Consider the following 26,059-nt stretch of genomic DNA (forward strand, 5'->3'; position numbering starts at 1 on the left):
GTATAACTGATAGAATTTGACTGATAGAATTTGACTGTAAAAGTGAAACTACAGTACAAAAGATTAATTACCATACTGTAAGTAAATTGATATTCAGTCTGTTAGATTATTTTAGTTCTTAATTATTTCATTTCATTACTTCTTTTTTAAACTTCCTAATTGCACAGGGTGGATCACTGTGCCAAACAAAAATTTTGTTAATTTATTTTATTTATATTTTAAAAGAGCAAAGTTTGGTTTGTTCCTTTTTTTAAAAAAAATAGCTGAAACCCTGAACCCAATTAAGTTAGTGAGGTTGCAAAGTCAGTACAAAAACTGGCCTCATTTATATAAAACATGTATCAACATGAATGCATGAAAACATAAAATGCTGTATTCAACTTTCACCAATAAAATGAGATTGTCAATCATATTATTGTTGTCTGAAATAGTGATAATTCTCTCCTAAGCAGAAATGTTAATGCATAGATGTATTGCTGGACATATTATGGAGTAGAAAAGAAAGGAGAATATAGCACTAATATTTCTTTCTCTTACAACACATAATCATCAACCTTAATGAATTGAAAGAGGCCAAAATGAGCAAAACTGATGGTGGGACAAAAATGTTAATTAAAAATAATCTTTAATAAAAATTTTAAAAACACTGGACCAGTGTGCAGAACCTAGTATCTGAAGGGTGTCAGAAGATGCCTAGAAGGATTAATCATATGATGCCACTGAAAAGTATTCAATCACTTATCTGTCTTACAAATCTTTTCCATAGAAGTGCATATTCTTTCTGCTCATGATGATCCTGTAGTCCCCTGAGGGTGACCTGTGACATAGCTCCTTTTATTTAATATGGCTCTGAAATGTAGCAGCTTGATAGAATCACAGATTATTAGTGTTGGAAGGGACCTCAGAAGATCATCTAATCTACCCCCCTGCTCAAAGCAGGACCAATCCCCAAATGGCCCCCTCAAGGATTGAACTAACACCCCTGGGTTTAGCAGGCCAATGCTCAAACCACTGAGCTATCCCTCCCCCCTATAGCATTATAACATAGTCCTATTTCAAACAGTGCTATGTCAGTGCCCACTAGAGATCTTTTAGTGTGCATCAGTATGGTCCACACAAGCCAGTTAGTAAGCAACATGCTGGTGCACACTAGGATTTACACCCCAGCTCATTTACATTAATGCGTAGATAAGTCCTTATTATAGCCAGGCAATTGCCTCTGCACAGTTAAGACTAAAACAAGCTTATATTATATATCCCTATTTTAGCCTCCATAACTTACTCTTTTTAAAACATAGCCACACCCAAGCCCTTCCTCACACCCTACCTCATGTTGCTTTTTCTGAGCAGCTGGAAACACTCTACACATCTTTCCACTAACTTAAACTGACTTTATATGGACCTCTTCCTTGGTGTGTTTTCCACATCCCCCCCCAAGAAAACATGTTGATATCATCACTGAAATCAACTTTCTTGGTAAATTAATCTTCACTGGCAAGGGGAAGAAGACCATTAAGATCTGCCACAATATACTGGGGGAATAGCTTTTAACTCTGAACATGACCATTCAGCACAGAAAATGTCAATACCAGTCATACCTTCTAATGCATTAGTATGAATTTTTATGAATTTGTCCTAACGCACTAACAAGAACCAAATTTTGCTAGTGCTCTACACAGAAAGTACCAAAGTTGCTCACATATTCCAGACACCCTAATTTTCATGGCTTAGAGACAATAAGTCTGCACCAAATCCCTGTGAAAATACATGCCTCATGTACCCAGAAACTTTAAAGCAGCCAAACTGTTCCTTCCACCACTTTTTTCACAGTTTCAAAGGTCAGTCTCTGAACAGTCACTCAATTTTAAGCAAGACAGAAGAGAGCACATTGATGCCATGTGGACCTGAGAAGCTGTATGTTCTGATAGATAAGTCTGGATATTTTTCCAGTTCTGCAAATATCCCCAAGTCAGTGCTGTTTTACTACAAAGGACTTTACAGGCATAACAGAATTCATTGTTTTTCCACTATTTACTGCCAACTATCACTCATCAGCTTGCCAGGTAAAATCTTTTGATACAAATACACTAAATTAAAATTATTACATTTATTACTTTCATTTGTAGTGGCAGTATAGCACCAAGAGTTTGCAAGATACTTTATAGATAGATAAAAAGGCAAGTGATGCAATACTAGACCTTTGAAGTCAACAGCAAAAATTCTATGGACTTCAATAGAGTAAGGCTTTCACCCATGGTCCCCTACCTCAAAGAACTTAAAAACTAAGGGTTACATTGTGGCATGGTATCAAACCTTGTATGGCAGCACTGCTTCACGAACAGACCAGGAAGATTATGACTCTGAGCTAGAGAGAAGTCCCCAGAAGGGGATAACAGGCCTCACCCCAAAGAAGACATCACCAAATGGAGTGGGAAGGAGGAATGATCTGTGTGCTCTCTTGAAGGGAGAGAGGAAGGGAAGGAGAGTCAGTCCCAGGGCCTATAGGAGAAAGGATATGATGGGGGGGAAGAGCAGGGGGTCACTGGAGAGACTCCAGTGCTAGGCAACCAGATTTAGACATTTGGAGGCTAGTCAGTTTCCTCACCATCTCTTGAATCCGCTTGTTTAAGATCTCAGAACTCATGAAAGATAGTTATGAGGTGAGACCTTCACTTCTGCTCTGGTTCTTTTACACTGTGTAAAGGGGGCTTAAAAGCCCTTATCTTGCCAGGAGAGCATTCCCCTGGCTTAGGTATGGTGGAGGATGGCCATAAAGTTATCTCCCTAGAACCCCGCTGCAAGCACCACCAAAGGGACATGTCTGAGGGCAGGACTGGCAAGTCAAGGCAGAGCTGCAGCATTGCAGAGATTCCAGGCAGTGCTGCAGCCCATAGGGCCTCGTGGAGAGGTACTGTAACTTAGACAGGTCCTTAGAGATATCTAAATTATAGTCCCTAGAAGAGCCCAGGATGAGGAAGGCACAATGTTGGTTTGAGGCCGCCATAACCACATTCCAGGGCTGTGAGTTCTGCAGCACAAAATCTCACCCATGGTTCGCTGCAGGGGACCAAGCTGATCAATCCTGCAAGTCCACTTTGAAATATATTACTTGATTAAACCCTTCAGCACATATACCATCATTATGTGCAGACATACTACTGTAAGTATATACAATTATCTCATCCAGCTAGATAAAATGGAAATACTGGCTAATGTAGTTGTGTAGCACATTTGTACATAGAATGTAAAATACATTATCAGGATGTTCCATAGAAAAACATAATACAACACAATGTACTAAAGCAAAGCAAGCTTTATAACTATATAGCCACCGGCTAAAATAATACTAAAAGATTTTATGCTTCGAAACCTAAGCTGATGCCTGTAGGGATCAAGACAGATTTCCACTCCCCACCCTATCTAGAATACTGGCTGAGTGCCTTCCGAGTTTTTTTGCCCTTTTTTTTTTTTAAATCTGGCTCTTATGATAATATTTGAGATGTTATTTATTAAGCTCCAACAACACGCATTGAAGCATTTGATACTTGGTCCTTTCAAAGATTAGAAGAACTGATGGACTTCACAGATTATTAAGGTTGGAAGGGACCTCAGGAGGTCATCTAGTCCAACCCCCTGCTTGAAGCAGGACCAATCCCCAGACAGATTTTTACCCCAGTTCCCTAAAAGGCTCCCTCAAGGATTGAACTCACAACCCTGGGTTTAGCAATCTGGTATGCAGTTATTATTTGCTTATGATCAGTCCAACATATACTAATGCATTGTTTGTAAGGAACACTGCATTGTATAATTTTAACTATTATGAGATTATGTGAGAAGAAATCATAAGAACAACTTTTGCTACAAACACCAGACACTAACCATGTTAACCTTCTACAATGAGACCTTTTGTTGGCCTGTTCTGTGTAGGTCATTTTGTCAGCTGTTTCTCCATAAAGTTCTCTTTCATAACGAGGAATAACCAGGAAACTTGAAGCAGCTAATCCAGTTACCATAGTGACCTGTTCTGTATGGAAGATATGCAAACACATTAATGAAAATATTGCAAGTAAAATAGCATGTTAACTGAAAATTCTATAGTTACATAAAACTCTCTCTAAAACAAATCAGTCTGAGTTGAGTCAAAAGCAAAGGGCATTTTTTTGGGAGGGAAAGGAAAAATACAGCACAGTACCCAAGAAACTCCACTAGGGAAACGGTGCAGAAATTCCCTGATGGAAGGGTTCATAGGAAATCCTCCTTCATACCAACCCCTGCAGAGAAAGCAGAGAGCTCAGTTCCCAAACCCTGTAGATCAGTGGTTCTCAACCATGGGTCCAGGGCCCTCGGGGGGACTGCAAGCAGGTTTCAGGGGGGCTGGCAAGCAGGACCAGCTTTAGACTCGCTGGGGCCCAGGACAGAAAGCTGAAGCCATGCCGCATGGAGTTGAAGCCTAGAGGCCTGAGCCCTTCCACCTTGGACTGAAGCAGAAGCCTGAGCAATTTAGCTTTGTGGTGCCCCCTGTGGTGTGGGGCCTTGGACAATTGCCCTGCTTGCTACCCCTTAACAAGGACCCTGGCTTTTATATGCAGAAAACCAGTTGTTGTGGCACAGGTGGGCTGTGGAGTTTTTATGCGTACTAGGGGAGTGGGGAGGAGGCTCAGAAAGAAAAAGGTTGAGAACCCCTGGGGTAGATCCTCAAATATCCACATGGATCTCAAATGACCCTTTAGAGGCCAAGGACATCTACACTGGCTACTGGAAACCTGCATTTCTCCCCCAATTCCATCAGTTTAGGTAACTGAAACAAGGTATAGTGAACATAAATATTTAAATGTACACTGCAGATTTCTGGGTAGCTCTGTGATAACTGGGCCCAAGCAGCTCCAGAAGTAATGAGGAGCAGAAGATAGCAAGGAGCTCCAATAAACTGCCATACCCCACTACTACATTTAAAACCTTACAGTGATAAACCACAGAACATCCCTTAAACATCCTGAAGTAGAAATGTCAGCAGCAGCAAATGAAGAGCATTTCAACATGTACTTCAGACCTCTTATTCTTTTCTAATTAAATAATTTAAAATATATACATTATAGACAAGTAAACAAAACTTTTTTACAAAAAATATTTTATAGTACAGGCAAGATCCTTAACTGGTGTAAACCAGTATAATGCTGTGGAGCCAATGGAGCTACACTGATTTGCATCAGCTGAGGTTTTGGCAATATGCATTGCATTTAAACAAGTAGTCCTTTTAAAATAGTTCTTGCTTTTTTAAAAATTACCCACACATTGGGGTTTAAAACTTATATGAGGCTATTAATTACAATCCTGAGTGCATCTTTATCAGTTTACATGCACTCTTCTTGGATCTAATGGAGGCCACATTTGAAAATATGTATATGACTGATTGTTAAGGTTCTCTTCTTTATTTAGGCCCCAATCCAGTAATGTATTTAAGCATATCCATAGCCCCACTGACTTCAATGGGACTACTCACATGCTACAATTAAGCATATATTTCAGTAGTACAGCGCACCCAGGGTATATCTACACTGGAACAAAAGACCTGTGGCACGGCCGTGGCTGGCCAAAATCAGCCAACTCAGGCTCACAGGGTTAAGGTTTAGCTATAGAACTTCCTGGCACTGGAGATCAGAATGAGCCCGTGGTTCTCCTCATTTTGAGCAGAACGCAAGTTCAATTGTTTATGGAGGCTTAACCCAAACAATCAAAGCTGGATGCTAACATTATAAATTTTGAGGTGGCCTCTTATGGGAATTGTTAGACATTATTTATTATCAAATGGACTATAAATAGACATGGAAGAAGAGAATCCTAAAAGATGCACCTTTTCCACAATAGAACAAATATTCAAAATTGTAACACCGTGCCTACCAGATTAAGGGGAAAATACTAGACTCATTCAAGAAAAGGTTCAGTGGTCTGGCATATAGGACAAAATGAACAATAAAGATCCACATGTCCTGCAGTCATTTCCTAAATGTTTAGTTTCTTTTCATACCTGCACTGACTGATCCATAAAAATAATCATCAGGAGTAAATCCAAATTCAAGCAGGGCAGTTCGACAAGCACTTCTAACAACTTCTTTCGCTAGCTCCCTGAACTCTGCTAGACGGCTTGCCACCTGAAAATGATAGTACGTATAAAGAACCATGTAAACCTAATCTCTAAAAGAACATGTAAGGAACTTGGAACCAATGAAAACAGTTCACCTCATCCAGTTGTTTGAACTGAGTGCTTCTAAATTCCTCCAGGGTGTACGTGTAACCTCTCTCAATACGACAAAGCCCCATATCACTGATTCGGTAACACATTTCTTGAACGTTAAGCACTGCAGGCCGCAAGGACTGATAAAGAATAAGAATAGTTTATCAAGAGATACTTACAAATTAAAATCCAAACTAAGTCTTAGATTTACAACTTTTTGAAAATCACATTAGTATCCGATTTTATGTTTGGTAACACAGTACAGGATTCCGACTGGTTGAAAATACGTTAGGCCAGAACTCCATTTGACAGGACGCACTCGTTTTAGCAATGACATTAGCTTTCTCCTTCCTTCAGAAATATCATCATTAGCAAATACGTACAGCATTAACGATGAACAAGTTCTCCTGCAAAGCTTTACGGCACGCACTGATTTTCTTGGCACGGACATTCTTCCTCCACTCCGTAAATGACTTCAGTTTGCAAAAGATAGCAAATATGGGAATCTTAGTAAATGTTTTGTGATACAGATATTCCTGCTCCCAGCGATCTAGCTGCATGAATTCAACTTCTCCATCACATGTGTGGATAACTGCTTTCTGGCTAATGGTGTAGTAGTCATTTTTGTTGATGCAGTCATAGCTTACAATTCTAAAAATAAATGCAAAGCTGATTTTAATAGGATACAAATGAATTCACTGATCTCCAGCAAAATCTATTAAAAAAAACTAAGGAGGTAGGCCCATTAAGATGGCTTTGTGACTGCATTGTGCCACAAGCTGCAGCACTTATGACATCACTAATCAGCATGGGACCTTAACTTTGATCAACTAAATAGTCCCTTTTACTTTAATGGGGCTATGCACATGCTTAAAATAAGTGCATACGAAAGTGCTTTTCTGTATTGGAAAATCATGCTCAAAACCTTGCAGGACCAAGTCCTGGAAAAGTAGCCATAAATCGTCTAGTCTGCAGCCTTGTAATCTGCCTTCAGACTGACAAGGGAGGTCGATTTCATCCTCCACAATCCCACCTATGTAGTGGGAGATAAATTATGCCCTAGAGGCTTGGCTGGATAGCAAGCTCTGTAGTCTCCAGCTTTAACTCTAGTCTTTTCCCAAGCCCAGTGATCATTTAGCCACTAACAGTGCAACATCATTCACTCATTACTCAAGAGACGTTCATTTCCTCACAGAAAGGCCTCAGCAACATTGTGAATGCCACAGTAACATCATATTTTCAATGCACACCCACGATGCATTTATTTATGGGATGGATGGTCCAAGACCTAGGTCAACAGTGAGTATGGCATCTAAAGAGTTACACAAATGTTGCCAATTGGTCTGGACATGTTTTGATATGGCCCCAAGATGATTTTGTCACATGGACATTGTGTTCAGTACATTCTTACATGCTCAGAATTCTGTGGATTCAGAGATCTGAAACAGGAATTAGAACGTTTGCTTAATTTAGCATCAATTCTCTAGGCAGCACACAGGTTAGTGAGTTCTTTGTTTTTTTTAAATTTCCAACTTCTGGTGAAAGGTTAGAGATGTTGCAGCATCTTTTAGTTTCAGACCAGAGTATTAAAGGGCAATCCATCAATGTTTCAGTTCAGATTCAGCATCACAGCCACTATCCTACTGAGAAGAACTGCACATGACTCTTTTTCCAAGTTTTTCAATAGCATTCTTTAAAATCAGCCAAAAGGAATTCTGCAGAGTAATATAAAGCTCTCTCATCACACCTGAGGTACAGTGGCCTGCCTCCATAGTAGGGTGACCAGACAGCAAGTGTAAAAAATCAGGACGGGGGTGTAGGATAATAGGCTTCTATATAAGAAAAAGCTTCAAATATCGGGACTGTCCCTATAAAATCAGGACATCTGGTCACCCTACTCCATAGTAACATTAGCACAAGGAGCCAAAGAATCCAGAAATTAAATATTACTATTAGCACAGCAGTTTGACCCAACTTTCTCCTCTATTGTTTTATCTATCTCCTTCTGACTCTGTTTTGCTTGTTTGTCTCAAACTTTCTGCCTTTAGTCAGATGATCTGGCACCTCTTGAAATTTCTTCCAACTCATGGTGTCTTTATTAGCTTTACTGGAGGAAGTACCCTCTCTGTGATTAACAGGAGATACTATTTGTGGCAAGATGGCTGTTCTTATCCTTAATGGTTTCCTTGTATCTGCCATATTACTGGTACCAGATAAAGGACTAGATCCTCAGCAGGTACATACCAATTTACAACAGCTGAGAATCTGGACCAACACATCACTCATACTCTACAGCCAGATTATCATTAAGATGTGCACTTCTTGGCCTTGTGCTTGATAACACTCCTGAAACAGGTGCTCATCTCTTTATCTAACACTCTTCATGCTATATTGATAACCTCTAAAGAATATAGTCCAACTTCCTCTTTATATCCAATTATAGTCATATTAATATGAAGCAACTTTCTTAAAAAGTAACAGTTCCAATATTAACTATTTTTAAAGAATTAGAAAGAGGAAAATATAGCACAAGACAATTAGCAACCATTAACAAGTAGATGTATACTACATCAACACTGCTTGTTATAAACTTCAACAATAGGTTTTGATGCATAATCTGAATAAACAACTTGAAAAAAATAACTCACTTCAAATTAAAAGTATCGTATTTAATGGATGACTTAGGAACTGCTGGAGTCATGTACAGGAATCCAAGATTTTTGTTTTCACATATTATTTTAATGATTTTCAGAGGATCTGTAATGTTAGCTTTAATGACATCTTCTGGTTCATTAAAAACATAAGAAGATGGAGAGGTGGAAGGTTTACAGGCACTTGGCTTTAGAGCAGTACGCAGCTGTTTGGGAGGAGTAGGAGTTAGTACCTTACTGGAGCTTTGCTGCTGTACCTTAAAATAAAAGCAAAATTAGATATCAGTTTACAGAAAAAATACATCAGACATGGCAAGATATCCTTATGTCATAAGAATGTCCTTTATAGCTTTCTCAATTCAAGGCTACTAGCAATTGCAAAATTAATATTTAAATATAAAATCAGAGCCCAGGGAAATGAATCTGGCGGGGGGGGGCAAGAAAAGAAGGAAGCAATCCATTAAGAAAAGGAATATACAGACTATTGTCAGATATAGCTCTCAATAAAGATGCTTGTAAGGCAAAGCCATGAACAAAAGGAATACAAGTATTTTTTCTCATGGTTAAAGCCTGTGTCAGAGTTTGCTGTCTCTGCCTTACTAGTACTGATCTATATACCGGTTCTTTTCATCCTGATGAAGACTGGCCAAAAGTGATCACTCTTTCTTGAGTTTTCAGGTAATCTCAAAAGTACAATGAAGGGCTGTGGAGACATAACATGGGACTGGCCAAGCTCCATCACACCGCTCCTTGTGGGTCAGACAGATTTCCATGGCTAAAGGCAGGCGACTCCTATCTTTGTAGGTTCTGGAAGGGGATGGGGGAGGGAAGAGCAGAAGTGTCATCCCTGGAGACCTGTGGGGTTCGGAGCCTTCACCTTTTCAAACTCCACAAGGTCTCAGCCCCTTCAAAGGAAAACTTGTCTCTCCTCTCTGAAAGGATCAATCTGGGCCAAAGCAATTATCTCATGTTAAAAGGCTGCACTCCTTCCTTACACAGAAACTCCATTGATTTCAACAGAAGGGGAAGTTCAGGAGTGGGGGTCCATAACAGTTAATGATTAAGGTCGCTATTCAATACCTTCTTTTCTCTTACATGCTCTGGAAGCTCAGCTAAAGGAGCATAGGATGCCATCGGTTCCATGGAAGCAGACCATTTTCTTTTATCAGCTGAGGGAGAAGGCTGTAGTAATCCACAAGCTAATAAACGCTCTCTGTTCTTTTGATATATGTATTCAGGCTGTTTATGATGCTGATATACCTTTAGCACAGGCTTCGGGGAGGGAAAAAAATACAAAAAATAGAGGAAGTTATTATTAATTTGAAGGAAAGGAATACAAAAGTAAAATTGCATAGTCTTATATCAGAGAGTTGCATGTTTTGCTGCTGAGCTGGCAGGTGGTAGGAATGGCAGGAAAGTAGTTTCTCTCCCTGAATGTACAATGTTACAGGATACTGACACTAAAGCTAAAATATACTGTTAATTCGCCTAAACCACTCCTCTTCTTCATTGTTTTATCAAATTCAGATCAATTGACAGTAACAATTTGGTGCTGCAGGCAGAGGAGCCTCAGAAGTACCACTGTGACATGAGATATAACTTAGTCAACCAGCATTCACATTCTCCAGTATCCCTAACCGTACCTTTAAACCCTAACCCTAAAACTGTTGCCTGTCTTGGTCATCTCTCTCCTTGACGGCCCGTTTCCTGCTGTAGGCAGAAGAGTTTCATTGCAGCCCCAAATGGACACTGTTACGATGAACTAGAACTGTTGACTGGGTAAATGTCAATGATCTTGCCTGAGCCAGGTATAATGTGGAGGGAGCCAGGAAACAAATCTGCAGCCTCATGCCTATTCAATTTATAGAGCAGACCTGCTATTCCAGTCCTGAGCCCCCTGTGCCCACCAACTCAGTCAAAGCACCTTAGTCCTGACCTGCAGTTTCATTTGCTGACTCAAACAATGGGGTTAAAGTATGCAATTGAACTGGAGTGAGTGAGTGATGATGTCACAATGTTCCTCTGCCTGCAACACCAAATGGTGACTGTGGAAATCAGATTTTTCTGGTGTTCTGGTTCTTCCTCTCAGTATATAAACTTGGACTGAAAATACCTTTGCTAATCAGCATTTTAATTAGTTGAAGATGTTCTTTAAAAAAACACACTAAAGAAAGCTGTTGTGCTTTCATGTATTACTTAATATTACATATATGAAAAACAGCAGGCCAGATCCTCAGCTGGTGTAAATCACTATGGTGCCAGTGACTTCCGTTAAGCTACAACAGTTTGCATCAGCTGAGGATCTGGCCCTGCATTTCTAGTTTTTTAGAAGAATTGGTATATACATCTTACTACAGTTAATGACTGGGGGACAAAATTTTATTATACTGTAAATATAATAGCTCCCATTTACAGATCAGTTTAAAAATCATATTTCTCTTAAACATACCAAAGGTTCCAGTTTTATGGCTTGCTGTCTCTTTCTTGTTCTTTCTTGCGATTTTGTGCTATGTATGAATTTAAGACCTTGAGGATTTGCTGCTATCTGTTTTGGAGCCACACAAACTAGTCTTTCCCTCAGCTTACTAGTATTAGTGATCGAAGCAGGAAGTTCTGCACTTGTATATTCATTGTTTCTGCCATTTACAGTGGATGCTGATGTAGTTAAAGAAGGCAACGACAACTTCTTAGACATAGTTACCTAACAATGAAATACATAATTTTTAAAGTAAAACAAAGGAGGTTATTACAAATCTACATCCATTTTGTTGTAGAATTTAAAATGCCCAGATATTAACCAACTATCTCAAAGCAAAAAGAAAAATGATTGCAACAAACCATATTAAAATAATAGGGCAGACAGTAACTTGGTTGTTACATTACATACAACAGCAGTGAGTGAGCGTCAAAGCATTTTGGGAATGTGTTTAGCTGAAAGACATGGCCAATCGTTTCAGGAGGAAAAGGGAGAGTTGTTAGAAAGTCGAGGGGCTACATGTACCTCTAATTTTACAATTTTCTTCCTCTCCAAATCTTTCCTCTTCTTTATCAGCCAGATACATTTGTATAGGACTCTTGGAATTATTCTACTTAAATTATGTAACTATTAAGAGCTTCCCCTCTCCTCCTCAAGAAGATGAAGGGCAGGGGGGTTGAAGGGCAGACTGCCACGCCCACATTATTTATCTCCTGGTCCACCAGAAGACCACCCTTGGCAGGTCCACAGATATTAGGATCTAATGTTGGGGAGGTGTTGGACAAGAGGAGGAACAAGACTGAGGCCATGGCAACATGATATTTCCCTCCTACCCAAACCTCAGCACGGATTACATAAATAAATTAATGAGTCATCAGGGGTAGCTAATTGATATTAGCTCACTCTAACTCCCTTGCAGCAGGAGCTGTGGCTGCCAAGAGCCCGGAGGGAACTGAATAGAGCTGGAATGCATTCATAGAGCCCTGTGCAGAGACAAAATTTATATCCACATCTGATCTGCAACCCACAAACATGGTCTGCAGATATAAAGCAGATATCCAAAGATTTGCAGGGCTCTGTGCATTCAGGGGCACTACGTTTTTTGGCGTTACCTCCTCCCCCACCTGTCAGTTCCATGGAGGTGTGAGGAGAACAGTATAAAGCAAACAGCATTCTTTTCGCTCCCTCAGACCACAGCCTTTGTCCCACTTCCAGCACTCCACTTAGCCAGCTTCAAGACATCTGAAATATGGACGCAAAAGAAATGAGGTGGAAAGAGAAAAGTGTCTACAGTTTCGGTACTGTAAATATAACACAGTTAAGAACCCCAGGACTACGCAAATTCAAATTGTTCTGTTTTGCATGGATTTTACCAGAGTGGAGACAGCACAAGAACTGGCAACCCTACACATTTATTTTAAAAGTTAAGGGAGAAGAAGAGTCAGATTTCAATTCTGCACTATTACCTTTCAGGAGAAATACATAGCAATTTATCAATCAGTTTCACTATAACAAGAGATGTCCTATCTTGGAAAAAATTAAAATTCTTTACCTCTAGTAGTGGTGGGAAAGTCCCCCCCCCCCCCCCAATACATTAGCTCTCATTAAGGAGAACTGTATTAAGAGTGGCAGCTGTTCATCTTCTGGGAATAGCTGCAGCAAAACAAGAAGCCAGGAATTCCACCTTAACTTTCTCTTCTGCAAGTACTGGAAACTTCTCTCCTTTGTTCAGATAGAGCAGAGGAGGAAGAGGGAAGGTATGATACTCTTGAAATGCAGGATTCACCATCAACCTGGTATGGGGATTACACAAATGAAGCACCATGCACACCTGTAGCATTATACCAGTAATAATAATGATGCTATGCTGGAAGAAGGTGTTAATGGCTTCCATGAATCAAAGACCTGGTTGAAATTGATGGGTGTACTAACCACCCTTCTTTCATGCTAAATGGGAGGAGCAACTAAGATCATTTATAGTGTAAAATAGCGGGAGTCAATAGGAGCTACTGCCCAACGAGCTGCATGGAGAAGCTGAGTAAGGCTAAGCTGCACGGTGTGAGGGGTTTCCCTGAGACTGGTGAATCCACAGCGGCACATGGTGGATTGTTTGACAAGAGCTGTGTGTGAGTGAGAGGCAGAAAGCCAGCAGACAATGAGAGAAACAGCTGTGAGAGAAACCCTCAGAGGAAGCTCAGAGCTCCTGGGGGCACAGGACTTGTTAGAGAGGCAGGCTTGGAAACTGTAAGCAAGGAAACTCCCTGCTATTGTTTGTTCCTAGTGTGGTCAGAAAAATTGGACTTTATGTACATTCTTTATAAATACACAGGTTTGCACCAAAGCAATACCTGCTTCATATAATCCATTTCTTCTCCTCTAGGAAATAACCCAGCAAGTCCCCAAATATTGTTTTGCTACTTCAACTGGGTGGGGGATGCAGGTGAGGGTTCCAGCCAGAGAATGCAGAGGGAGTCCCAGTCGGAGGGCCAGGGGAATGCAGGGGGGGTCCCGGTCAGGGGATTGCAGGGGGTATCCCGGGAGGTCCCGGTCGAGGCCCAGGGGGATGCAGGTGGAGTGCCGGTGAGGGGCCAGGGGGATGCATAGGGCATCCCAGGGGCCCCTGGTTAGGGACCAGGAGTATGCAAGGGGATCCCGGTCGGGGGGATGCACGCGGTACCGGGGGGCCCCTGGTTGGGGACCAGGGATATGCAGGCAGGTCCCAGACAGGGGAAATACAAGGGGGGTCCTGGCTAGGTGGCACGAGGATGTAGGGGGTCCTGACCGAGGGGATGCAGCAGGGGGTCCCCACCAGGGGAGATGCAGGAGGGGGTCCCAGCCAGGGGGCAGGAGGATATAGGAGTGTCCCTGGCTGAGGGATGCAGGGGGCGTCTCGGGAGATCCCGGTCAGGGGTCAGCAGAATGCGGGGGGGGTCCCGTCCAGGGAATGCAGGGGGCATCCCAGGGGGGTCCTGGTCAGGGCCCAGGGGAATGCAGGGTGGGGAGTTCCTCACAGGGGGATATAGGGAGTTACTGGAAGGGAGGATTCCAGGAGGTCCCAGTTGGGGAGCGGGAGTATGCAGGGGGGTCCCAGCCAAGGGGCAGGAGGCTGTAGGGGGGCCTGGCCAAGGGGATGCAGGAGGTGTCCCAGGATGGTCCCAGTGGGGGAATGTGGGGCGGGGTCCTGGCTGGGGAATACAGAGGAGTCCGGTTGGGGGGGTGTAGGGGGTGCTGGGGGCCGGGGGGGTCCCGGCCAGGGGAGATGCAGAGGTGGTCCTAGCCGGAGGGCAGGAGGATATAGGGCTGTCCCAGCCAGGGGATACAGGGAGCATCCCGGGAGGTCCCGGTCAGGGGCCAGTGGGATGCAGGGGGGGTCCCAGTCATGGCCCAGGGAGATGCAGGGGGGGTCCCTGGCAGGAAGTGGGGGGATGCAGGGACTTCCTGGGTGGGGGGATGCGGGGGGGGTCCCAGTCGGGGACCACAGGGATGCAGGGGAGTTTCCGGGTTGTCCTGGTTGGGGACCGAGGGTATGCAGAGGGGTCCCGGCCAGGAGGCAGGAGGATGTAGGGGGGTCCTGGCAGAGGGGATGTGGGGGGGTCCCAGTGGGGGGACGGGAGGATATAGTTGTGTCCTGGCCAGGGGATGCAGGAGGCATCCCGGGAGGTCCCGGTCGGGGGCCAGGGAGATGTGGGGGGGACCCGGTTGGGGGGATGCAGGTGAGGTCCTGGTCAGGGGCCAGGGGGATGCAGGTGGAGTCCCGGTCGGGGGGTGGGAGGATCTGGGGCAAGTGGACAAATGCAGGAGGGTCCCAGTGAGGGGGTGAGGGATGCAGGTAGGGTCCTGGGTCGGGGGATATGGGTGTGTGTGTCTGGGGCGGGCGGGAGATGCAGGGGGTCCCAGATGGAGGCATGTGGGGGGGCCCGTGGAGGTTCTGGCTAGGGGTGGGGAGTGTGGGGGGGTCTCAGGCGGGGAGATGCGAGGGAGGGTCCGGGGATGTCCCGGGCGGCGAGATGGGGTGTGGTGGTCCAGGAGGGGTGTAGGGATATGGGGGGGCAGGCAGGGAATGGCAGGGGGAGTCCTGGGTGGGGGGGATATGGGAGATCCCAGCTGGGAAGGGAAACGGGGGGGGTCGGGGCAAGCGGGGGGATGCAGGGGGGTCCCGGGTCGAGAGATGTAGGAGGTGGTCCCAGGCTCAGCGATGCGGGGGGGGGAGTCTGGGGACGCAAGGGGGGGACCAGGTCGGCAGAGGGATGCAGGGGAGAGTTCCAGGGTGGGCAGGAGATGAGGGGAGGGGTACCGGCCAGGGAATGCAGGGCGGGGGGTCCTGGCAGGGAGATGCAGTGGGGGCCGGGGCGGGCGGGGAGAGGCAGGGGGGGCCGGGGGCAAGGGGATGCATGGAGGGATATGGGGGGGTCCGGGGGGGTGGGAGATGCAGGGGGGTCCCTAGGGAGGAGATGCAGGTGGGGTCCGGGGCGGAGGGATGCGGGGGGAGGGGTCCGGGGACTGGTCCCAGCCTGGGGGGAGAGCCAGAGGGTTGTTCGGGGCGGGGGCGGGGGATGCAGGGGAGTCCCGGGTGGGAGATGCAGGGGGGGTCCGGGGCGGAGGGATGCAAGGAGGGTTCCGGGGGGGTCCTAGCCGGGGGGCGATACAGGGGGATGGTCCGGGGCGAGCGGGAGAGATACAGGAGGGGTCCAGGGCGGGGAGATGCGGGGGCATAGAGGGGGGCCCAGGGCGGGAGATGCAGGAGGGGTCCGGGGCAGGGGGGTCTGGGGAGGTCCGGCCATGGGGCAATACGGGGGGCATGGTCCGGGGTGGGCAGGGGAGATACAGGGGGGGTGGTCCGGGGTGGTGGGGATGCAGGGGGGGTCCGGGGCGGGGGGGGGGAGGACGGGGAGTTGTTCGGGGCAGGCGAAGGGATGCAGGGGTGTCCAAGTAGGAGATGCAGGGGCGGAGGGATGCATGGGGGGGTCCGGGGAGAGGTCCCAGCCGGGGGGCGATACAGGGGTGGTGGTCCGGGGCAGGCGGGAGATGCAGCGGGTCCTGGGCGGGCAGGAGATGCAGCGGGATCCTGGGCGGGCGGGAGATGCAGGGGGGTCCCAGGCGGAGGGATGCAGGGGGGGTCCAGGGAGGTCCCGGCCAGGGGGGGGAGTTCATGGGGATGGTCCGGGGCGGGTGGGAGATGCAGGAGGGGTCCGGAGCGGGGAGATGCGGGGGGATACGGGGGGGGGGGGCCCGGGGCGGGAGATGCGGGAGAGGTCCGGGGTAGGGGGATGCAGGGGGAGGTCCGGGGAGGTCCCGGCTGGGGGGGGTATTACGGGGGGCGTGGTCCGAGGCAGGCAGGAGATACAGGGGGATGGTCCGGGGCAGGCGGGAGATACAAGGGAGTCCCAGGCGGGGTGGTCCCAGGCGGGAGATGCAGGGGGGGTCCCGGGCGGGGGGGATGCAGGGAGGAGTCCAGGAGGTCCGGGCAGGGGTATACAGGGGGTCCCGGGGGGGGGATACAGGGGGGTCCGGGGCGGGAGATGCAGGAGGGTCCCAGGTGGGGGGTTGCAGGGGGGGTCTGGGGAGGTCCCAGGTGTGGGGGATGCAAAGGGGTCCCGGGCAGGGGAATGCAGGGGGGGTCCCAGGCGGGAAGAATCGCCGGGGGGGGGTCCAGGGAGGTCTCGGCTGGGAGCTGCAGAGGGATCTGGGGCGGGGGGGATGCAGAGGGGTCCCGGGTGGGGGGATGCAGGGGGGGGTCCCGGGAGGGGGGTATGCATGGGGGGGTCCGGGGAGGTCCCGGGCAGGAGGATGCAGGGGGGGTCCCGGGCGGGAGGATGCAGGGGGGGTCCGGGGAGGTCGCAGGTGGGGGGATGCAAAGGGGTCCCGGGCAGGGGAATGCAGGGGGGTCCCAGGCGGGAAGATGCCGGGGGGGGGTCCAGGGAGGTCTCGGCTGGGAGATGCAGAGGGATCTGGGGCGGGGGGATGCAGAGGGGTCCCGGGTGGGGGGATGCAGGGGGGGGTCCCGGGAGGGGGGATGCAGGGGGGGGTCCGGGGAGGTCCCGGGCGGGAGGATGCAGGGGGGGTCCCGGGCGGGAGGATGCAGGGGGGGGCCGGGGAGGTCGCAGGTGGGGGATGCAGAGGGGTCCCGGGCGGGGGCTGCGGGGGGGCCCGGGGCGGGGAGATGCAGGGGGATCCGGGGAGGTCCCGGGCAGGGGTATACAGGGGGTCCCGGCTGGGGGGATACAGGGGAGTCCGGGGCGGAGATGCAGGGGGGTCCCAGGTGGGGGAATGCAGGGGGGTCCGGGGAGGTCCCAGGTGGGGATGCAGAGGGGTCCCGGGCTGGGGGTGCGGGGGGGTCCCGGGCGGCATGTGCAGGGGGGGCCCGGGGCGGGGGGGACGCGGGGGTCCCGGGCGGGAGATGCAGGGGGGGTCCCGGGCGGGGAGATGCAGGGTGGGTCCCGGGCGGCATGTGCAGGGGCGGCCCGGGGCGGGGGGGACGCGGGGGTCCCGGGCGGGGGGACGCAAGGAGGAGGATGCGGGGGGTCCCAGCCGCTCGCGCCGGGAGGCGGCCTTTCACTCACTCTCTGCCCAGACTCGCGGCTCCAGTCCCCGCGAGCGCCCTGTCGCCTGGCAACAGCTCCAACGCCTCAGCCCCAGCTACCCCCGCGCAGCCCAGGGCGGGGCGAATGGTCTCCACGGTAACGGCAGCCGGCTCGCCTCAACCAATGGGGCCGCCCGCCGCGCGCTGGCGCGAGTCCAACCACCTGCTGCCGCGCGCGCGGGGCTCCGAGCCGCTGATTGACCTGACCGAGGCCTGTATTGGCGTAAGGCGGGGTGAGACTTGCACCCCAGAGCACGAGCCCCGTGCTTACTTACATCAATGGATACATGTATCGCTCCAGCCCTTCTATTGCAATACACCAAGAGTGCAGACCAAAGGGACCGTGGATAGCTTTAGGCTCCGCTTATCCACGGGACCTTCCCATTTAAGTCAATGGTGATTCTACATTGGCAGATCCCGAACTGTTTTCTCACAGGTGAGTTATTGCACATTCCAAATGGATTCTGATGTTTCAAGCTTTTAACTGAACATTCAGAAGAAAATAATCTCACCCCGACAGTCTGAGGGGGATTCTACATCGTTTTGTTGCATCAGGTACATACAAGCAATAGACACAGTGGGACTCTATTACGTAGCTCATTTGCATACAGGCTAGGTACCCCGGCTAGCAGCAGGGGCCGCTCCGAGGCAGTGGGATCTCCGCAGCCCTGGGCCCCCCAGCGCGTGGGGGCTGCTGGAGCCGGGCCGGGCGTTCAAGACCTTCAGGCCCTGAAGTTGGAGCCAGTGGGATTTTCAGACGTGCCCGGGTGCAGTCGCTGCCCACTCTGCTTAGGGGATTTTGAAAATCGCACTCGGCTCCTGGCCGCACCGTTAGGAAGCCCTGGCCCCGTGGCTAAGCACGACCCTGAGCCCAGTCCACACTCCGGGCCTGCGCAGAACACATGGCTGACGGGACCCCCTTTGCTTTCCTGGGGGAGAGTTTTGTTGGCTACAAGAAAGAAAGCGACAAATTCACCCAATCCAAATGAACACAACGAAGTCGCCTGCAAAGGTGATTTTTTAAAATGCTGTTTTGTAAACATTAAATAGATTAATTTAGCACAAGAATCCCCAAAGAAATTTCCCATTCTCCTTATTTCTTCAGTCTAACGGCGGGGGCTGGGGAGGATTTGGCTGAAGGTTTGTTATTCTGAAGCTGGCCTCAGTGGGACCAGCGGTCACACTCCTTCCCATGTGCTCTGTGGAGGAAAGGAGGATTTTAGCCCTGCAGCATCAGGAGGCCAAAGACATCCTGCATCCAGATGGCTTCCTGGCTGAGATCCAAACCAACAGTCAGGAGGTACTAACATAGGCCAAGAGGACATGGACCCCACATCTCTGCCTCAATTGTTGCTGCGGGGGAGGGAGCAGAGATTAGAGGTGTTTTGCTTGCTAGTTGCAGAAATTCGTATATTATAGAATACAAGATGGAGGCCTGGAGCATCCCTGAGGGTGTAATTATAGAATTACAGTTCTCAGACAGGCTGTGTTTGGCACCGGTGTGATTCCATTGATATGCATTCCTGGACCACTCAACCTAAAAACAAAACAAATAGCCACGTGTGTAAACATCTCTATTTATGAAAAGAAAATGTATTCTTTTTCATGGAAATCAATAGGACTGGGATTGGGTGGTAAGAGAGCAGAGTGGAAGGAGCTTCTTGTCATGTTGGGAGTGGGAAGCCAGGGTCTCTTAAGTCAGTCTCACGGGGGAAACAACCAGCCTGACTCCTGCTGCTGGTCAGGATGGAATCCAGAGCACATGTGGTTCCATTCTCTCCAAAGGACTTTAAAATGGAAATGGGGGGAAATGTTTGGAATTTTTAGCAGATAAACTTAATGTGTAGATTTCACTCACAAGATGTGGGGGAGTGGGTCTAGCCTACATTCAAAAGAAATCAATGGCCAAATATTGCACATTAATAATTCATTTCCTTCTGAGTCCATTGCATATAATAGAGTACTGAATACCCTATGTGAAACTTCCTGTCATAAATACAAATGGTTTTTTATCTATTATTTAACAGCTAAAATATGCTAAGCACAATCTAGGTACTTATATGGCTGCTATCAGCTTAGTATCAGAACACCTTTAAGGGTATAACCTTGACACAATATTAACTCTTTTTTAAAAAAGAAAACAGACATAAAGCGAGAAAGTGACTTGACCAAAGTCATATAAGAAATCTGTGCCAGAGCCAGGAACTGCATCTAGACCTCTTATGTCCTGTTTCAGTGCCATAACTACAAACTTTCTCCCTGATCCAAAGAGTTTATGGCTTAAATAAATCATGACACCCCAAAGAAGGATAAAGGAAAGGCAGAGCAAGGCTTAAGTGGGTTGTTTAGAGACCTGAATGCTTATTTGAGTTCTTAGGTTTTGTTTGCTTGCAGTTGTCATATTAGTTTGATTTAGTGTAGCTCACCCTGATTACTTTCAGTATATCTAGCAAGCAATTTAGCAGATGTAAGCAGAGTCAGGATGAGCTCTACCCTGACATCTGGTGGTAAATTATGGGAAGAGTGGAAAGAATTTCAGGGAGATAATTTACATGGGCACGCCCAGCATAGCCCAAGGCAGCCTGGGATGGTTATTTTGACAGCTCTGGATCCCCAATTTCTTTGTTATTGGGGAGGGTAAATAAAGTGTTGCCACCTGATTATGTGAATGAGGAACTACGAGACTGCTTATGACAGAGATGTCTCAATATAAATTAAGTGACACTTGCTAGACAAGGGACATGGTTCCAAAACCCAGGGAATTGAAAGAGGCTGGGGACTGGTGTGTACACCTGATGGTATTGGCCCCTTTTTGAGGGTCTGGAACACCAATTGCACATCTTCCTCTCTCCACTGTTAAAGAGTAGAGCTAATTTTGATTCCATTAGGAACCTATCTAGAGACTGCTGTGCTGAATTCAGGTTAGGCTAACAATGCACTAGCACCAGGGCTCACTTACTAAGAGCTGAAATCACTGAATGCTGTGTTAACTAGTGGGGGAGCCTGAAGACCTATTGTTAAACAGCTGGCAGAGTGGAGAATATTGGAGCAGCCCATGGAGCAATGAGCGGAGTGAAGTGGTTTGCAGGGATGGCTGGTGTAGTGGAGCTGGTTGTGGTGAAGGCTACAGCAGAACTCCATGGAAAGGCGGAGCAGTTGACCCTGGCCCATGTAAGGTGCCCCTTAACACCCTGTGTGGACTCCTACCCCCCCATTTCCACCCAGACTGGGGGTGTAAAACTCTGCAGATAAACTTTTGAATTCTGGAGTGGCACTGACCAGAGACTTTCGGGTTGATGGACTTTGGGGTGATGGGGCTTAAGACCCTAAGGGGGAAAGGACATTGCCAAATGTACTTGGAGGTGGGTTTTTGCTTATGGTTTGTGTTATAATCCTGTTTGTGGTGTTTCTCCAACGTGATGCCGCATTGTTTCCTTCCATTATTAAAAGGATTTTGCTACACTCAGACTCTGTGCTTGCTAGTGGGGAAGTATTGCCTCCTAGAGGCGCCCAGGGAGGCGTGGTATGTAAGTGTCCCAGGTCACTGGGTGGGGGGCTCGAGGCCAGTTATGCATTGTGTTATTGGAAACGGAACCCCTGGATACTGAAACCAAGCCCTTGTTGCTGCCAACTCAGAGGGGCAGAAGGGTACACAGATATTTTCAGATGCCAATTTAGAAGTGCTCTCTGTAGCTAAGATTTACATTTCTGAAGGGGTTAATTTAGTCTGCCAAATACAAGTAAAATGTGTTAAATAAAGTGAGTCAGGGAAGGTGCCTTTTTGAAATGTTTCTTGGAACGTTTTTAAAAAGAGATAGTGCTAGCTCATCCACATACCTTTTATACAGGTGACTATTAGGATATGTCTACGTTATGAATTACTCCAGTTTTACAGAAGTCGATTTTTTGGGAACAGATCGTATAACGTTGAGTGCATGCATCCACTAAGCACTAATTTGTCGGTGTGCGTCCATAGTACAGTGGCAAGTGTCGACATTCCAAGCAGTGCATTGTGGTAGCTATCTCACAGTTCCCGCAGTCCCTTCTGCCCATTGGAATTCTGGGTTGAGCTCCGAATGCTTGATGGGGCCAAAATTTGTCACGGGTGGTTATGGGTTAATGTCATCAGTCAACCCGCCCTCCGTGAAAGCAACGGCAGACAATCACTTTGTGCCCTTTTCCCTGGATTGCCCGAGCAGACGCCATAACACGGCAAGCATGGAGCCCATTCAGCTCACCGCAGCAGTTATGAGCACTGTAAACACCTCACACATTATCATGCAGTTTATGCAGAACCAGAAGCCGATGGCAGCGCGGTGACAAGCGTGATGAGGACATGGACACAGACTCTCTCAAAGCACGGGCCCCGAAATGTGGACGTGGTGTTAATGGGGCAGGTTCATGCTGTGGAATGCTGATTCTGGGCCCAGGAAACAAGCACAGACTGGTAGGACCACATAGTGTTGCAGGTCTGGGATGATTCCCAGTGGCTCTGAAATTTTTGCATGTGTAAGGACACTTTCCTTGAACTTTGTGACGCTTTCCCCTGCTCTGAACTGCAAGAATACCAAGATGAGAGCAGCCCTCACAGTTCACAAGCACGTGGTGATAGCCCTCTAGAAGTTTGCAATGGCAGACAGCTACTGGTCAGTTGGAAATCAATTTGGAGTGGGCATATCTACTGTGGAGGTTGCTGTCATGCAAGTAGCCAACGCAATCACTGAGCTGCTGCTATCAAAGATAGTGACTCTGGGAAATGTGCAGGTCATAGTAGATGGCTTTGCTGCAATGGGATTCCCTAACTATGGTGCGGCGATAGACAGAACCCATATCCCTATCTTGGGACTGGACCACCAAGGCAGCCAGTACATAAACCACAAGGGATACTTTCAATGGCGCTGCAAGCACCGGTGGATCACAAGGGAGGTCTTCACCAACATCAACGTGAAATGGCCAGGAAAGGTTCATGACACTCACATCTTTAGGAAATCTGGTCTGTTTAAAATGGCTGCAGGAAGGGATTTACTTCCCAGACCAGAAAATAACTGTTGGGGATGTTGAAGTGCCTATTGTTATCCTTGGGGACCCAACCTACCCCTTAATGCCATGGCTCATGAAGCCATACACAGGCAGCCTGGACAGTAGTCAGGAGCTTTTCAACTATAGGCTAAGCAAGTGCAGAATGGTGGTAGAATGTGCATTTGGACGTTTGAAGGATCGCTGGTGCAGTTTACTGACTTGCTCATACCTGAGTTAAACAAATATCCCCATTGTTATTTCTGCTTTCTGTGTGCGCCACAATCTCTGTGAGAGTAAGGGGGAGACCTTTATGGTGGGGTGGGAGGTTGAGGCAAATCACCTGGCCACTGATTACACGCAGCCAGACACCAGGGCGGTCAGAAGAGCACACGAGGAAGCGCTGCGCATCAGAGAGCTTTGAAAACCAGTTTCATGACTGGCCAGGGTACTGTGTGACAGTTCTATTTGTTTCTCCTTGATGAAAACCCGCCCCCTTGTTGACTCTAATTCCCTGTAAGGCAACCGCCCTCCCCACTTCGATCACAGCTTGGAAATAAAGTCACTATAATTTAAAAACCATGTATTTTATTAATTATTTATAAAAATAGGGAGATAACTCACAAGGTAGCCCAGGTGCTGTGTGGGAGGAGGGGAGAAGGGAAGGAGAAGGCCACTTCAAAACTTGTTGAATGACAGCCTTCTATCCACTGGAATGGAGTGGTTGGGTGCCCGGAGCTTTCTCCCCCCCCCCCAGCACATTCTTGCGCATCTGGGTGAGGAGGTGGCTAAGGAACTTGGGGAGGAGGAAGGGCGGTTAAACGGGCTGCAGCAGCTGCAGTCTTTCCAGCTGACATTCCTGAACCTCCACCAGAAGCCGCATCATGTCCGTTTGTTCCCGCAGTAGCCCCAGCGTCGCCTCGTGCATCTTCTGATCTTCCTGCCGCCACCTTCCTCATGTTCACTGGCCGCTTTCCTGTCCTGTGCTATTGTGTCCCTCTACCCTTTCTGCTGAGCTCTTTCAGTGCGGGATGCCTGCATGAGCTCAGAGAACATTTCATCACGTGTGTGGTTTTTTCACCGCCTTATCTGAGATAGCATTTGGGACGGAGGAGGGAGGCTTGAAACATTCGCAGCTGCGTGAGTTAAAAAAGGGAGAGAAGTATTTTAAAAGTTACATTTTACAGAACAATGGGCATACTCTTTCACCGTGAACAACACTATTCACATTATATAGAACATGTGTTTTCAGTACAAGGTCATTTTTTGCATCTTATATTGAGTGCCTGCAGCTTTGGTGTTAGAAATCAAACATACCGGGCAACAGAATTCGGCTTGCAGGCGGCCATGGTAAGCCATAGTCTTTCGGATTCTGCAACCTTCATAACAGAAGCGCCCTCTTTTCCCATACCAAGTAAATCCCGTTGAGTTGTCTGTTTAGGGCTGCGGTTTTCATGTTAACGTACAGCAGCAGAAAAAAATGGTTACCCACCTTTTAGTAACTGTTGTTCTTCGAGATGTGTTGTTCATGTCCATTCAAAGTAAGTAGGTGTGCGTGCGCCACGTGCACACCAGCCGGAAGATTTTCCCTTAGCAGCGTCCATAGGGTCGGCCCGGGCGCCCCCCTGGAGTGGCGCCACTACGGCGCCCTATAAAGGGGCCCACTGACCCTCCACCCCCTCAGTTCCTTCTTGCCGGCACTCCGACAGAGGGGCAGGAGGGTGGGTATTGGAATGGACATGAACAACACATCTTGAAGAACAACAGTTACTAAAAGGTGGGTAACTGTTTTTTCTTCTTCAAGTGGTTGTTCATGTCCATTCCAAGCAGGTGACACACAAGCCTGAACCTAGGTGGTGGGGTCGGAGTTCACTGCTGACTGGAGTACTGCACGACCAAAGTCTGCATCATCCCTAGCCTGGTGCGTGATGGCATAGTGCGACGTGAACGTGTGGATGGAGGACCACATGACCGCTCTACAAATCTCCTGAGTTGGTCTCTGAGCCAGGAATGCCACAGAGGAGGCCTGCGCCCTAGTGGAGTGGGCCGAGACCGGAGGGACAAGGGTCTTAGCTATGCTGTAGCATTCCCGGATGCAGGTCCTGATCCATGAAGAGATTTGCTGAGAGGAGACCGGGAGCCCTTTCATCCTATCCGCCACCACGATGAAGAGCTGCGTCGAGCGTCTGAACAGCTTGGTACGCTCGATGTAAAAGGCTAAGGCCCTGCGGACATCCAGGGAATGTAGCCTCCGCTCCTCACTGGAAGAGTGTGGTTTTGGATAAAACACCGGGAGAAAGATATCTTGTCCCATGTGGAACTGTGAGATGACCTGGGGGAGGAAGCTCGGGTAAGGTCTAAGTTGGACCTTGTCCTTATAAAAGACAGTGTACGGGGACTCGGATGTTAACGCCCTGAGCTCCGACACCCTCCTGGCCGAGGTGATCGCCACCAGGAAGGTGGTCTTACACGACAAATACAACAGGGAGCACGAAGCCAGGGGCTCAAAGGGAGGTCCCGAGAGGGCGGAGAGGACCAGATTCAGGTCCCAGGCAGGAGCTGACTGATGAACATGCGGAAATAGCCTATCCATACCCTTGAGGAAATAGCCTGTCCATACCCTTGAGGAAACACTCTACCAACGGGCTCGCAAACACCGAGGTACCCCCCTCTCCGCCGAGATGGCTGCCAAGTGAACGCGAACCAAGGAGAGGGAGAGGCCCAGTTGTCTGAGGTGGAGCAAATAGTCCAGGATAATAGGGATTGGGACTCCCAGAGGATTGTGACCTCACTGACCGGACCATATGGAGAAGCACTTCCATTTGGCCAGCTAGGCGGCCCTGGTTAATGGTTTCCTACTACCGAACAGCACTTGTCTGACCTGCTGGGAGCACTGCAACTCCACCGGGTTCAGCCATGGAGCATCCAGGCTGTGAGGTGGAGAGATTCCAGGTTCGGGTGGCGGAGGGAGCCCCGGTCCTGCGTGATCAGGTCCGAGAGCAGGGGCAGCGTTAGGGGCACCTGAACGGACATGTGCAGGAGTGACGTGTACCAATGTTGGCACAGCCACACCGGAGCTATCAGGATTACCCGTGCATGGTCCC

The 26,059-nt window shown here is 48.2% G+C and overlaps 1 protein-coding gene across 8 annotated transcripts in view; it reads right to left on the bottom strand.

Annotated features, from left to right (window-relative positions):
- The window catches only part of DNAH6 (dynein axonemal heavy chain 6), a 220,717-nt gene extending 202,735 nt beyond the window's left edge, over positions 1 to 17,982 (bottom strand). For 5 of the 8 annotated variants that reach the window (XM_030566696.1, XM_030566695.1, XM_030566694.1 and 2 more), the window contains exons 1-8: positions 17,920 to 17,977; positions 11,333 to 11,584; positions 9,964 to 10,155; positions 8,881 to 9,140; positions 6,616 to 6,883; positions 6,238 to 6,372; positions 6,026 to 6,149; positions 3,880 to 4,024 (exon numbers count right to left, since the gene is read on the bottom strand). In XM_030566696.1, the coding sequence (XP_030422556.1) occupies positions 3,880 to 4,024; positions 6,026 to 6,149; positions 6,238 to 6,372; positions 6,616 to 6,883; positions 8,881 to 9,140; positions 9,964 to 10,155; positions 11,333 to 11,578 (1,370 nt within the window). In that variant the 5' untranslated portion in view covers positions 11,579 to 11,584; positions 17,920 to 17,977. Of the gene's footprint in view, positions 1 to 3,879; positions 4,025 to 6,025; positions 6,150 to 6,237; positions 6,373 to 6,615; positions 6,884 to 8,880; positions 9,141 to 9,963; positions 10,156 to 11,332; positions 11,585 to 12,483; positions 12,602 to 17,919 lie in introns of all 8 variants that reach the window. The other 3 variants (XM_030566691.1, XM_030566692.1, XM_030566697.1) reach the window with 3 other exon arrangements.
- Positions 17,983 to 26,059: the final 8,077 nt, after the last annotated feature.

The sequence above is a fragment of the Gopherus evgoodei genome, chromosome 6 (genome assembly GCF_007399415.2).
Source record: "Gopherus evgoodei ecotype Sinaloan lineage chromosome 6, rGopEvg1_v1.p, whole genome shotgun sequence".
NCBI lineage: Eukaryota > Metazoa > Chordata > Testudines > Testudinidae > Gopherus > Gopherus evgoodei.